Source organism: Cucurbita maxima, unplaced genomic scaffold, assembly GCF_002738345.1.
Source record: "Cucurbita maxima cultivar Rimu unplaced genomic scaffold, Cmax_1.0 Cma_Scf00013, whole genome shotgun sequence".
Classification (NCBI taxonomy): Eukaryota; Viridiplantae; Streptophyta; class Magnoliopsida; order Cucurbitales; family Cucurbitaceae; genus Cucurbita; species Cucurbita maxima.
Window position 1 is genome coordinate 4,833,011 of NW_019272029.1, and position 15,358 is coordinate 4,848,368.

The window sequence follows — 15,358 nt, forward strand, 5'->3', positions numbered from 1 at the left end:
CCAGTTTAAATTGCAATTGAAATCTTGAAACAATGAAAAATGAATGTACAAGGTTTCTAAATGGGTTAAAAAGTATCAAGATGACTTCCAATGGACTATACAAAAGCACTAATTGACATCATCATGACTATATAAAACGTATAATAATATATCACTTTTTTATAAAATAAACTGAGATATATTCATCATATAGACAAAAAGTATAATAATGTGTCAAATGTAGTTACATAAAGCTAAACGTCAATTTAACAATCATGGCAGCAGGAATAATTAATCATTACCTTTGAAGAAGAACTAGAACATCCATTTATAGGATTCATATCAACAACTGGCAATTTGGGAGCATTTTCAGCCTGAGAAGGCACCAAAGCCCCAAATCTTGCACTTAGACCAACAAAGATTTTATCTTCAGCATCATTAACCCAGCTCTTAACTTTGACCTGAAAAATGCGCAACAAAAAGACAAAATTAGTTTCTTTATGCTCAGAGGGAAATCAATATGACTATGATACTAGGCCTTCAGAAGTTCAAATGCTTCACCTCACAAAAAACATTATAAAAATGTGGCAGTCAATATCTCGTCATTTAGCATAGTAAAATACTTCCATCAAGAGGAACCAATAAAACCTAGTCATACAAAAATATAAGCCAAACAAGGAGCTCCAGCTGTAAAGGAATGAAAAACAAAATAATGCCACAACAAAATTAAACATGAATGTTGAAAGAGAATTAAACACACAAATTTGAACAGAGATGCCAACATATATCCAGCTCCAATCTTCCTCTCAGAACCCACTATACCCATAAATGAACTAATCTTTTCAAAGCATATGTTCAAGAAACTTTCCCATTACACTAAAAAGGGGGTGAATAATAACTTTTTCCATCATAGCAACCCAAAGACTTGAAATCTCCACTAATACTTCTTTGCAAATGAATGTACATGTCAACCTCACTAAAGGGGCGTGGATCTTCTCCACAGTCCAACATGATGTCACAACCAACAAGCTTTAGGCCATGCAATTTGACCCAATGCAACCCAGGCCGCACTTCCGATCTCTCATAGCTCCTTTTTGGGACCAAAAATCTAACATCCATTTGACCTTCTAAGAGAGACATAGGAGCACACTCCTTACATACACCATACCCCTTTAGATAACTCCAATTGGCATGGTTATATTCATGCATCTACCTAACTCTCCCATAATCCATGATGTTCTCCAGCCAGCCACATCTCCAGCCACTCAACCATTTTTCAAACATCCAATTAGAGGACAATTTGCACCACCCAGCAGAGCATCTCAACAAATACCTTGACCTACAAATATCCATCTAATTTCCTGAAAGAAAAGTACTTCGTATGGCATGCATCATACACACATACCCCCTCACACATTCTCGCACAAGTACTCTAGACTTTGTTCATGACGTTGGAACACTTAGTGATCTACTTTTATATATAATTATATCTTAAACTTGTTAGTCTTTGTGCTATCTAGACCAGAATTATGTACGTTACCAAATATTTGGCAAGGAGTTAGTATTTGAGGGAGAATTAAAGAAATTTTTTATAAGAGACAATTTCATTGATGAGTGAAATTTACAAGAGGGATGTATAATCCATAGTGTTTACAAATTACCTTCCCAATTTGCAATGAGGGAGGTATAACTATAGGAAGTAAAAATATTAGATAGTTTACACCAAGATATAGATTGGTAAACAACATTGTCAAAAAGTTTTGTGTAGGTTTATGTCATTTCTGCAAATATTCTCTTATTTCTTTCTTTCCACATATTCCAAAAGAAAGCCATGATGAGGTTTTTCCATAATAGGGCTTTTGCATTCTTGAAAGGGTGGTACATTAAGGTCATATCCAAACAATCCTTTACCTCCCTAGGAAATGTGAGATGTCATCCGAATATATTAAGAATAATTGTCCAGAAATTCTGAGCGTATGTGCATTGCATAAACAAGTGACTTTGTGATTCGTTTTCTTTCTTGCATAGTGGACACCAATTTGGAGAGAGAGTGATGTAAGGCATTCTTTTTTTATGATGGCTTTATGCGTTATTTCCCAAAGGAAGAACTTCACATTTTTAGGTTGATGTCCTTTCCATACTGTATTTGCTAGCGTGGGATTTATTGCTTCTTCTTTTTCCCCCATGTCCATCATCAAGGATTTTGTAAAAAAGACCCCATCAGCGCTGGGGAGCCAAGTTAGTGAGTCTTCTTTGTGCCAAGTTAGTGAGTCTTCTTTGTTTGAAGATACCACAGGGGCAAGGTCAAGGCTTAATTCGGCTCACTCCGTTGCTTCATTATCCTTTAGATTTCTATCAAGCTTCAGGTCTCAAAATTTGTTGACAACATTGCACGTTTCTTTAAACGTGGCTTTTTTGCTATGAAAGAGCCTGTACAAAAGTGGATACTTCAAGGCTAGCGTGGTGTTTTCAATCCATGGGTCGGTCCAAAATGATGTGCTTCCCCCATTCCCCACCTTATGTAGAGCTCGGTTGGTGATGAGATTTTGATGTTTCTTTATGTACTTCCAAGGCCCTTTTATAGAAGATGGAGGGGGGTGATCTTTGTTTGATGTAGGAGTATATTTAGCCTTTATAAGATTTCGCCATAAGGCCTTTTCTTCATGATGATATCTCCATATCCATTTGGCGAGGAGAGTTGTGTTCTTCTTCCTTATCGAGAGAAGACCGAGGCCTCCCTTTTCTGTTGGGAGGTTTATAATATTCCAACGAGCAAGGTGTGCGCCATCTTTCCACAAGTAATTTCTGAAAAGTCTTTCTATCCACGGCCACTTTTTGTGGCATTTCAAATAGAGACATGTAGTAGGTAGGGAGGTTGGATAATGTGGCTTATATTAGGGTAAGTTTTCCGCCTTTTGAAATATAACGTGATGACCATGTTGACAACCTTCTTTCTATTTTCTCAATAATAATCTTCCAAAAGGAAAAGGATTTGTGATTTCCTTATAGAGGTAGTCCTAGGTACATATTCAGCCATTCTCCCTTTTTATAACCATATATGCTAGCAAATTCTTCAATGATCTCTGTGCTAATATTAATGTCCATGATCTCTGTTTTTTGGAGATTGATATTTTGTCCATAGAATCCTTCAAAGGTTTTTACCGTCTCAATCATGTTTAAAGAAATTAGACAGTGTCTCAAGGAATCTGGATGTCTTGGCCACCAATGAGAGGAGCAAGTCATCTGCAAAGGCACGAGACATGAATCACGTATACAACTAAGAAGCAACGTTGAGATGCAACTTAGACCCTCCCTAGCCGTGCAAGAGACACATAAAGCTCCAAAACCGAATTGGTGGTGTTGAGATGTTCCTTGATCTCAATGCTTAAGTCTAGCTTATCCTAACCTGAGTGTGGAGAGTCTCAATGCTAGCCTAGTGCATCGAGACACAATAGATAGAGAAGTTTGCATCAAATAAAGCACAATATTGAGACGTTTATTCAAGCATAATTGATCATAAAGTGAGGCTTATCCGGATACAAATGATGGAGAATTCATTGAGGGAGAAAGAAAAATGGGAAATTGACAAATTTGAAGGGCAAGAAGATTTTTGAGTGCCGAGAAAAGAGATTTTCAAGATTTAGGATCATGAAAATTGACTTTGTTCGTTTTGTCATGAAATTACTGGACTTCGACTGTTCGGATTTTATGAATAGCTAAATTTCTAGTTCTTAAGATTTGATATAGTCATTGGATGTTATGAGTTAATTTATTGACTAAGTTGATTATTTATTCTATAATCTATTTGCATATTTATCTGAGCCATACTTTTAATCTCTTAATAACAAATCCACAAATTTAGATTTGATTCTTATGCATGAGAGAGGTGGTTTAGATGCACCTTAGGAGCACGATTGTAGAAATTTAAAGAACAGAGATTGAACATTTTTATTTGCTTTTCTTTTCTTTTTTTCTTTTGAACAAGTGAAAAAACTTTTTATCCATGTAGTGAAAAAAGACTAGTGCCAAGTGAAAAAAAACTCCGAGAGTCAAAATAAAAAACAGAAAATGAAAAGTAATGCAATAAAAGAAATAACAGAGATTTAGGATTTCTATGGAGGTTGTTAAAAGAAATCGACTAAAGGTCTTTGTTTGATAAGGAAATCGAAAAGAGATATTAGCTTCATGATTGTCAAAGAGGTATAATCGTGCTTGAGAGAGGCAATTAAAATATGTGCATTCTTGACTTAAAGGATAAATGATAATTGTTGATTTGAATGTTTGGTTGGTGAAATCAATTTCCTAGGATGATCTTCCCATTGATTTTCTCTTTGCTTTTGTTTAATTAACTGCTTATGTTGATTCATTTGTCTTCCATCACTTTGGTCTCTAAATAAAATTCAGGTATGGCATATGTGGTGCTTGAATGAGCTAGAAACTCAATCTAGAGGTTCATCACTACAATAAAACTTGACTTGTACTTGCAATTTGCAACTCTTGCTAGACCTAATGCTAACCACGGTACATGGTGCATTTTTCCCCAATAGTGGAAGCCTCCTTACATACACCAGCCCTACACGGGATCCACTAAACTCTACACCATATTACACCTTGCACATTTACCTTTCATGTACCTTAGCACTCATATGTTGTTCACTCCTACCAACATTACACCTTGCGCATTTACCTTTCATGTACCTTAGCACTCATATGTTTCACTCCTACCAACACAACCTCCTAACGTCAGAGTCATAGTGGCTTTGGCACCAACCTCACCAAGGTGTGTTGAACTCTCCACGACTTCCGTCCTACACTTTCTTTTTGTAGGAAAGACAAGTCATACAACACCAACCTCGACTCTTAAAATCCTAACTTTTAGAGTGAACACCTCCAAAGAACGCATCCAAGATCCTCATGCGCCTATAAAGATGAATTACTGAGGTCCAAGCAGGAAGACAGTTTAGATAAATCATGTTGTTGTTTTCTTTATGAGAATGAAATTCACTATATTAGATCTCCCCACTGCCAATCTAGAGAAGAATTTGGCCTTTTCTAGAATTATAATATTCTAGAGCATAAAAGAAAGGAGGAGGTAGACAAGAAGATGCAAGATAACGCTCCCAGAAGTGAGTCAACAAAGGAAGATCACTTGAATAAAAGGAGAAAGAAGCAGAGCACTTTTAGCTAAAGAAACATCGTAGAGACTATGGAAAAAAACATTGTTGGTCCAAAATTCAAAATGAACAACGAACCAATCATCAACCAAGAGTTAAACATGGAAAATAAATTGGGGTGTGAAGATTTTATGCATTCCTAAAATGCCACATAGGTCAAATTCAAATCTTGCTTGTTCAGGTTACGACTGTAAGTAGTCACAATAGTTTTGTCCCTCGGCTCATCAAGGTCCAACAAAAGCATCACAACCATTCGGACAAGAGATACAACAGCGCAATCTTGTTGGGACTTGGGAGCTAAACTTTCAATCCCAAACTCACCCTTAGTGACCAAGACCCATTAAACTAACACCAAAGCTTTTTTCCCTCTTTTAGACTCTATTTACTTACCATAATTGAAATAAAATCGATCAAAATGAGAATATTATTTGATTGTTGTCGTTTACTTGAAGTTGTTTGAAATCAGAATCAGAAGTTAGTTGATGTTGTTTAATAGAGACAGTCAAGAATCTTTCATATTTTTAACTAACTAAAATGAATTACTAAATACTATGTCGATACCAGTATTAAGTAAAATAAATAATAGTCAATAATAAATGAACATTTATTTTATAGTAATGTAATTTTATTTTACCAATTTATTTAAAATTAAAAAATAACGATTAAAATAAAATTACATCAACTAAACAATATTTAAATGATAATTTATTATAAGACCCAAAACAAGAAAGGGAGAACCACGCAGTCCAAGCTGCAGAAATGGCAGAACACCAACTAAAAGCTTTCAAAGACTTTGAAGAAGTGCGCAAACAAACATCAAAAATAGTGAAACTAAATCATCAACAAAAGAATCTTCAACACCAATAACAGTAGGTATTTTCAATAGGTTGTAGGACTGATTCCACACTACTCAAACTAACTCAAAAGCAACATACAAATCATCATCATAAAGAGAGAGAGAGAGAGAGAGAGAGAGAACGAAAAGTTGGAAGGTCTTTCAATGAATAAATGCTTCCTTTAATGAAACAAAATTTGGATCTTCTGAAGATAGTACTTGTCCACTGCAATTCTGAGTGACACCTTGCTTGACAAAAGGGGCCAAAAAACTAGAGACGTTTTCCAATGTTATCTGAATTCAAAATGCCTTTAAGATTTACAAAAGACTCCTCTTTGTTAGTGAAAAATCCCTCAAGAATGTTTTTTTTCTCCTCTACCTTGGAAACAATCCACTCAAAATATCCTCCGTCAACAAGGCCTTTGGAGGCTAGAATCCTACCTCTTGACTTATCCTTGATGAGAATAAGATAATTAATCATTTTAATATGATTGCATATCCATGATCTCCACTTAAAACTCAAGCATTCTTACAAAGCACGTTATTCATGAAATCCCAATCCACGTGGTCATGAGACTTGACATAATTGATCTTAAAGAAAACATTGTCTTAGACTATGGCTCCTATAACCGTAAGTAGCCTAATTAGCAGCAATAAGAGCTTGGAAATTTGTCCCCGAAAAATAAAGGCTCCTTAAGAATAAAAGAATTGTGTCAGTAAGGAAAGGAATTTCCTTAATCTATCCGTCAATTCCTTAGCAATGATTTTATGTACGCTCGTAATCAGACTAATGGACTTGAAATGCTTGGCTTTCCTCACCCCTTCCTTCTTATGAACAAGCAAACACAGATTTCACTATTGCCTTCTACCAGGATGACTATGATTGCATTAAGAGATTGTTTCTAAAAGCATTATTCCTTTCCAACAAAGCTTATTGATCCAAACTACTTTCACCAGAATCGCAATTGAAAGGTGCAGGTGATATTAATATTAGACAACAAACAAATCGAAAGTAATAACTTTGTATCCATTTGTAGTCCTGAAAATCAGTCGCATGAGATAGCCTTATAGAACGCTGTTCATACTTTAGCTAATTCCTTTCAGAAATCATGCGCAAGTCTAAAAACACGATCAACAACCCCAAAATTAGATCGACTCAAATTAAATATTAAATAACAGAATGGAAAAAGTACCAAATCAAAGGGATTGTTGCAATTTCCGGACTTGGGAGCGGAGTCGTCATCGAGTGAGACATCGCCCGCGAAGACAGACGAGATGCGGAAGAGAAAAAGGAGAAAAAGGAGTGAGAAGAGAGGGATAATTGGAGGTCTCGCCGGAGAAGAAGACAATGCCATGTGAGCCCCCGGATTCCCTCAGATTCAAATAGACAAAATGGATGGAAAAGTGAATGGGCGGAGAGGGGAGGGAAGACGAGTGTGCAGCGGAGAGCTTTTTCTTCATCTGGGCCCTCACCCGGTGAAGATGAGATGACGTCATATATCAATTTTAAAGAACCCATCTCTTTATTTTTACTTGTAATAACTCTAAATTTTGTTTTTTATATTTTATACAATACCTGACTATTAAATATATATATATATATATATATATATAATAAATTTCTTTAATTATTCAAAAATTAAATTCTATATCCTAAATGCCCGACACAAAATTAAAAAGTAAAATTTTTAAAATTTATGACTAAATAAAATAAAATTTATAGCTTGACCTCTTTTCTATTATCATGATTTTACTCTATTTATTTAGTTATTTTTAACTTTAAATAGACGTGGGACATACAGAAATAAATTATATGAGTATCACTCGATCATTATTTATTGAATCGTCAAACTTTGACTATCTTTCTTTTTCTCTCATAAAATCAATAAATAAATATCTCTTTTATTTTATTTAGTTGAAAAAATATTACTTTGAAAAATATTATTTAGCTGAAAAAATAGCAAATATAAGAATATAATTTAGTTATAAAATTAAAATACAATTTTATTATATAGGAAAAATCATAATTATGAAATATGTTGTTGCATATATTTTTTTTTTCATGAAATTTAATCAATTTGTATATTTATAGTGTGAAAGGATATCGAATTTTAGAAGTTACACTTTTTGTTCCTAAGGTTTGGTTTTGGTAGCATTTTAACCCTTAAAACAACATTTTAAAAATATAAGGTTGTCGTGACGGTTACTAATTTTAACGGGTATCTGGCATAGGGAGCTCCCAGAGTATGCTCCCTCAACAAGGAAAGGGGCCCAGTAATGTGTGAACTGACTGGTGAGTCCACACTCGCATGTATGGGCTGTGTATAGAGTATATCGTACACATCTAAGTTGCTCGTTAGGATAGGTCTTATCATTGCATTCACATGTTCTTGTTGCATAACCTCTTTAGGGGGTCGCTTACTGCATATTCTTAAAATACTTAAGTGTGTGCTACTACATTTTTCAGATAAAGATAAAGTGTTCCTATGATGCTGACAGAAGAATCGCAAATCTAGAATCGTAGCACATGCATATGATAGATTTGCATTTCAAATTTAATAATAAAGGTTGAATTGTATTTATATGGATAGTACATGTGTACAGATTGTATTGTATTTACATTGATTGTATTTAATAAATTATAGATTAGTATAAGGTATTTAATTTAGTGTTGTTTTTCCTTCTTTCTTTGTATTTGTTTATTCCCGATTAATTTCAACATTAAATATAAGATTAGAAGTATATAATGTCCTTAAATTAAATCGAAAAATTTAAACTACTTCGTAAAGGAAAGAAAATAGGAAGAAATCGTGAAATTGGTCGATTTTGAAATTTTTGTTTACACAAACTGATGAAGGTGAACACATGTCTAGCAGAGGGGCAATGAGTGTGTCCGACCGCTGATGGGACAGGTGTTAAGCACTTGCCAGAATATTTCGATATATGAAAAGTATTGGCCTGAGCCAGTACTTACAATTCGCTCATCCATGGTTTTGCTGCAAGTGCTAGGTTTTAAAAAGCTGCGTTTTTCATCAATGAGATTAAATAAATCAATATGACTCTAGAAGTTGATGCTTGATGGTTTAAATGATGGAACTTCCTAAAAAACAGTAAGAGGCATACGCTTCCCTGAAACCTAAGGGTAGGGGAAATAAAATTTGGACTTTATTAAGGGTATAGCTCTAATACCGTGTTAGGAATCACCAATCTCCACAATGGTATGATTGGCTTTGTTTTTTGGACTTTTCCAAAATATCTCGTACCAATATAAACCTATGATCATTCTATTCTCTAAATTAGGGGACTCCCTCCAGATGATCCTCCAACAATATCTATATAAAAATTTTAAGGGAGATAACTTCTACATCAGAGATGGGGAGATTTATACGTTCAAAATTGAACTACTATCCTTGTTCTTGCCTGCTGTAAATTTGATCGAAGATTAGCTGGTATCCTTCTCAGATAAAGCCGTAAAAAATAATTCTATTTCCTTCAATAACCTTTCATTCTTGTGTGAATCTGATTGAACCAAGTGAATAAGATACTCACAAACTCCTCCTACATCGTCACCGACATTAGCAAACACATTTCCAGTGTCTCTCTCTGTTTGGGTTTCTCCATCATTCCCAGAGTAGATCTGCTTCCTGCAACTCTGCAAAAACCAAGCTTAAATTAAAACCTTTCAAGTTGTTATTTCAGTCAATAAATCAATTACAATATTAATGATCCCTACGCAGAAAGTTGGAGAACTAAAATACATATGAATAGAAAACATGCAAACCTAGTTTCTTTTTCTTCAACCTTTTAATCTTTTGGTTCAAATTATAATGCACTAACCAATATAATGTTCTAGGAAACGTTACCTGAAGAACGGAATTCAGGCTGGAAATGTGATCAGCCTGCATGAATTCAGAGTTCAATAGCTCCCGAAAAAGAGACACCATCTCCGGGCTCAAATTACTGGCTGTGACATTTTCAATTATTCTGGAGATGCATGCCTGATCGAATATTGATTGCATCCACCCAAAATCCTTCTGCAGCTTCAATAACGCCACTGCTACAAAAATCGCAGGTTCTTGACCAGCGAATGCATTTGAAGCCAAACATGGAAGAGATATGGAATCTGCCAATTCTTCAACGATAATCCTGCACCACTTATTCTTTACAATTACCCTCCTCTCCTGCATATTCATTTCTTGCCACCCTAAAACCATTGATAAACACAGGCTGCAATTAATAGCAACACGATGGTCACCGTATACAACCAGGCCTTCCAATGTTGCAATTACGGACGAAAGGTAATTTGTTGTACATCTCAACTCCTCCTGTTTGCTAGTTCTCTGCTCTGAAATTCGAGTGAATAACTCGAACAGGCAATATGAAACCACGAGTTTAACCGGGGGAGATCCAAAATACAACAGTCTACACATATCGTGGCAGGGGATGCCAATGAAAGAGAGCCGAGTTCCATTGGGTTGGCCAAGATTGTCTTGCCAATCGACAGCTTCGGGCAGAACAGCTTGAAGACTGAAAAAAGTAAACGAAAAATTAGCGAACTTTTATATAAAAAAAAATGGTTGCAACTGGTAGGAGACACTGACCTTCTCATAGAAAAGTAAACAAGGAAAAGGGCAAGAATTACAGTTTTTCCCATGTTCGTTCCTTCATGATCATCCATTAAAGCAGGCCCCTTTGAGCAAGCTTCATGCAACACGGACTTGGTTGCAGATGCAACAGGAGTGTGGAAAAGAACGGATTTTGAAGCTCCAATCAGTCTTCCATTCGTTGAGTGGTGCAGAATCAAGGATAAAATGGCAATAACTAACAGATTTTCAGGGGTCCACCAATCCGTGATATCAGTTGGAGAAATGCAGTCGAGCAGCTTCCAAAGAAAAAGGGGAATTTTACAATAATTGCATAAAACGATGATCAAGCAAAAATGATTGACATTATATCATCTACATGAACACTGAAACCTGGTTACCTTCACAATCACCGCAAGCCAAGCCTCATCGTCGGAAAGAATTCCAGAATGTCCTGATTTCAAAATGCTGAAAACCAACAGTAAGACAGCTTTAAATGTCTGTTGAGAATATGAACTTTTAGTATCGTAAAAGAGGAGCTTTATTGCATTTCCTATGCCATGTACGCATAATTGATCTGCAGAACTTGGATAGATATTCACGATGGTTGACACAAATTTCACCACCGAAATGATATCATGTTCGACACCTTCCTCAACCAGCTGTTCTAGCAAGCGTATGAGAATGATTCCCGCATAATTTTCTCCTTCAGCAATTAATCCAGCAATTTCTCGCGCACCAATAAACTGATTGTGGACGGTTGTGGTACCGGTCCCGTTCGGGCCACAGATTTGGCAAATTTTAAGAACCTGATTGCATAGTGGGTTTCGGATTTTCTCTTGTTTAAACAACCATTCTAAAGATGATCTGTGAATCCTTGAAGAATGCATATCCCATTCACTTTCAGCCACCAGTTGGAACAGTATCCTCTCGGCTTCTGGACTGTAGGAAATGTGGTGACTAGCATCAGCAACAGACCTACATAACCCATATACATTCACCAGTTGTGTGACTGTAAATGGGTCATGGTATCCACATAGCATCCCACTTTTGCTTACAAGAATATACTGTTCCAGAGATGCTAAAACCATCTTCTCATCAGCAAGTCTGGCAAAGAGATACTCTAGTGGTTAGTACACAGGCAACAGCCATATACCATTAAGAGAATATAAAGAAGAAACAAGAGTGGGTTACCTATCATCGTGTAATGAGCTTGCATATAGTAACAGCAAAATGGCAGATTGACAAGAAGAAAGCTCCAAGTCATTGGAGATTTTCTGTCCGAGTAGAAACAGCAAATCAACTGGGTCAGATGGCAGAAATGATATAGCTTCTCTGATGCATTGTGCGGAATCATTTCCGAGGAAGACATCCACCAGAGAACTGAGCATTAGATATACTCTCCATTTCATCTTTTCAGAAGGAAATGAGCCTAGACATCTAAAAGAGAAACTGAACCAAGAAGCCGATAGAAGTGTGTTAGCAAAATCTATGGTTCTGATGTCAGGATCTTGGAGCAAAATCGAATGAAATGTTTCCAGTACCCCCAAGACAAGTTCCTCTTCAACTACATTGATAGTTGCCAAAAGCCAATGTAATAAATGGGTTGTACATATATCAAGAGCACAATTTTTCACATCTTGGGTGACGCTGTCGTCGATGAAATTCTTGACCTGACTATACACATTGAACTCCTTAAGAAGGTATAAAGAATGTAAAAGTTGAGTAGGCTGTGTTTCAAATGTACTGAGACAAAATAAAACTACCCGCTCTAATACTTCTTGTACTGATGCTGCTAGACATGGCACCCTATGAGATGGAGACTTCATAATCGTGACCAAGATTGCGCAGGTTGTTGCAAATGTGTCTGGGTGTATACCCATCTCTCCAGTCACGTTCTTACGGAGCATACTCGTCAAAGTATGAACTAGTTCCTCAATGTGAGATGCAGACACTACTCCTGGACACTGAGAAATGCATTTCAAAATGAGACCAAGTGTTTGGGTGTGAACTGGATGGAAAGGAACTTCAGCAACATGACGCAGCACTGGAATTAGTGTTGCAAATCCCACCACAAGCCTTCGACTGAAGGGCTGTTCAGCTCTTGAAAGAAGAGCAAGGGCTTGAAGACAAGCTCTTGCCAGGGGGTCCTTACCTTCTGCAACGTTCAACTCATTTCATTATCCTAGAATTTGATGTATTTAACAACGGAAGAATAGTAAGATATCTGTATCTACGATTGCTCACCTGAAAATCGTACTATCTCAAATACATAATCCACTATGTTTTCTTCGACCAATAGTTGGATCTGCTTAATGGAAGTGCCTTCTGTGGACAAATAACAAATTATTAGCTCCAGAGTACTAAGTTGGAGCTCTCTGTCTGACGAAAGCAGAGGGCCTTTGATAGCCTCAGCAAACAAAATATTCAAAGGGAGTTCATCTGCTTCCTTCTCGTTAAATTTTGAATAGAATTCATGTTCGTTCCCTAAGAGCCCTCTTTGAGCCAGCACAGTTAGAAGGGCTACAAAAACAAATAAATACCCATCAGATAAGAGAAGATGAGAAATGAGGAACTGAACTTCATCTAGATTCAAAGATATAATCAAAATTATAGGAATCACGACTCTCCACAATAGTACGATATTGTACACTTTAAGCATAAGCTCTCATGGCTTTACTTTGAGATTCCCCAAAATGACTCATACCAACGGAGATAATATTCCTTACTTATAAACCAATGATCATTCCCTCAATTAGTCAACTTGGGACTCCCTCCCAACCATTCTCAACATGAAACTCTTATACACCACTGGACGCGCAACAAATGATGAGCAGAAAGAAAGTTTAGCCTAATCAAGATCAAAAAACTTCATCTCATATGTCTTATTGCATTTCCAGGTTTTAACCAAATGAACTCTCGGACATCATCATGTTCAGTCTAGGAAACACAAGAAGAGGTTTTAAAGAAGTTGACTAACCAACACAGTTCAATCTGACATCATCATTTTGAGTCTTCATGAGCGCCTCCAGAGATAGATACAGAAGTTTTGGGCAATATGCAGAGAGAAAATCAATTTCGGTGCCATGATTTGATGCATATTGAATTGTGGATAATTTGTATAGAACAAAGAGGATCTCTCCCCGTACCTCCTCACTGCATATGAAGATGAATTCAGAACTTGTCATAAAATGCATATGCAAATAGTAAGATAATTTGCCTCTTCTCAATTATTCAGTTTATCACCTCGGTAATTCAAGGCCTGCCACGAGATTTGATACGAGGCCATCGTTGCTCTTAATTTGGCCATGGAAATTTTTTGTCCGATAGTTTAAGAGCATTCCATAACAATGGAGCTACAATGAAGGAATAAAAACCTCTCATTCTTCTAGCAACGAAATACGGAACCGACAAGGGAATCTAGAACAGTAGAAGAAACAACATTACCATATACACCTGACGCCGGCTCCAAGCCAATGCGCCAGAAGAAAGCCGATCGGAAACTCTGGCGAGAAAGTCATCGCAAAGAGACCCATCACCGTCAGCTTCACTCACATCACAAAGCTCACGAACAAGATCAGTGAGTTGGCGAGCAACGGGATCGTCGTCGAAGGAGCAGAGCGCGAGGACGAAGGGAGCTACGACGAAGTGAGAGTGGAAAGAGAGGAAGGTGCGTAGGAACGGCGGCTGAGAAAGAGCCTGGGAGAGCTGGGAAAGAGCGTAGGAGACGTGAACAGTGGGAGAGAGGGGATCGGAGATGAGATTGGAGAAGCAAAGAAGGCAAATTGAGCCTCCTTCCTGTGTGTGGAGGCAGAGCGATGATGGGTGGGCATGGGAGCATGATTTTGGAGGAATGGATCGATCATCTTCACTCTGCAGAGGATGGGCGTGGATCATTTCTGGTAATGAGATGGGAGTAGGTTTTCGAAATTTTGGCGCCAAAACGGTTGAAATTTTTTCAATATATACCTCATCAAACAACTCATAGCTTCCATTTTGGAAACCAACTTTGAATTTTACTTCATCCGCTCCGTGTACCCATTCTCAATAATTTCATTTTCCCAACATGTTGAGCTTATGCTGTAAAATTCCATAATTAATTATTTTATTTTTAATTTAATATTATTTATTATATAAATTTTTTTAAGTAATTAATATAATTTTAAATATTACTTGGTACGTAAATAGAGTTGGGTGTCATATGCCAGTAATGTTATTGGTATGTTTTTTTTTAATTGTTATAAATTATTTTTTCTCTGGAAATTCTTTAATTAAGAAGATTAATATTTCACAAGATAATCATATGCGACTCGATTTTAATTATGAATGAGCTATGAACTCTTACCTCATTGACTTGCATGAGTGAACAAATTCAATATCTACTATTTTAGAGACTTAGCTAAGTAGTAAATTGAGAAAATAATTTCACCGGGTGGAATTCAATTTCCTTAAATACTAATTTAAGAACTTGCCAAGAATGACTTGATTTATGGTTGCATCCTAAAAAATGTTCATTAGACATTCAGTGGTGCTATTGGCAAGATTGGATAAAATGAACTTTTAATCTAATTGTAGTTACGAACAATTTGTAATAATCAACTTGGTTGTAATGATTATAGTAATGAACACAACACGCTCAAGAATGCATGAGCAGACAAATTTGTTGGATCACCCAAATTTAGAGGGTAAATAGAGTTTTTTTTTTTTTTTTTTTTTTTTTTAAAAAAAAACTATTTTTCTTAATTTTTCTTAACTTTTAATCTAACTATTTTTTTTTTTTTTTTTTT

At 36.3% G+C, this 15,358-nt stretch overlaps 3 protein-coding genes across 4 annotated transcripts in view; all 3 read right to left on the reverse strand.

Annotated features, from left to right (window-relative positions):
- LOC111488610 (signal peptide peptidase-like 5) overlaps positions 1–7,464 on the reverse strand; it is a 28,039-nt gene extending 20,575 nt beyond the window's left edge. Inside the window, exons 1-2 of one of the 2 annotated variants that reach the window (XR_002719226.1) lie at positions 7,182–7,343; positions 282–440 (exon numbers count right to left, since the gene is read on the reverse strand). Coding sequence is in view for 1 of the 2 variants with exons in the window: in XM_023136455.1 (XP_022992223.1) it covers positions 282–440; positions 7,182–7,343 (321 nt within the window). In the remaining variant the exon portion in view is untranslated. Of the gene's footprint in view, positions 1–281; positions 441–7,181 lie in introns of both variants that reach the window. The other variant, XM_023136455.1, reaches the window with a different exon arrangement.
- The window catches only part of LOC111488654 (probable inactive purple acid phosphatase 29), a 421,893-nt gene that overhangs the window by 50,532 nt on the left and 356,003 nt on the right, over positions 1–15,358 (reverse strand). The window lies entirely within an intron of this gene.
- On the reverse strand, positions 9,336–14,468 carry LOC111488525 (protein PRD1). Its single transcript, XM_023136298.1, has 9 exons — positions 14,019–14,468; positions 13,818–13,927; positions 13,552–13,727; positions 12,819–13,094; positions 11,766–12,729; positions 10,973–11,678; positions 10,590–10,870; positions 9,852–10,515; positions 9,336–9,640 (listed from the first exon to the last, which is right to left on the reverse strand). Exons 1-9 carry the CDS (start codon positions 14,466–14,468, stop codon positions 9,431–9,433), a joined length of 3,837 nt encoding a protein of 1,278 aa, XP_022992066.1. The 3' UTR covers positions 9,336–9,430.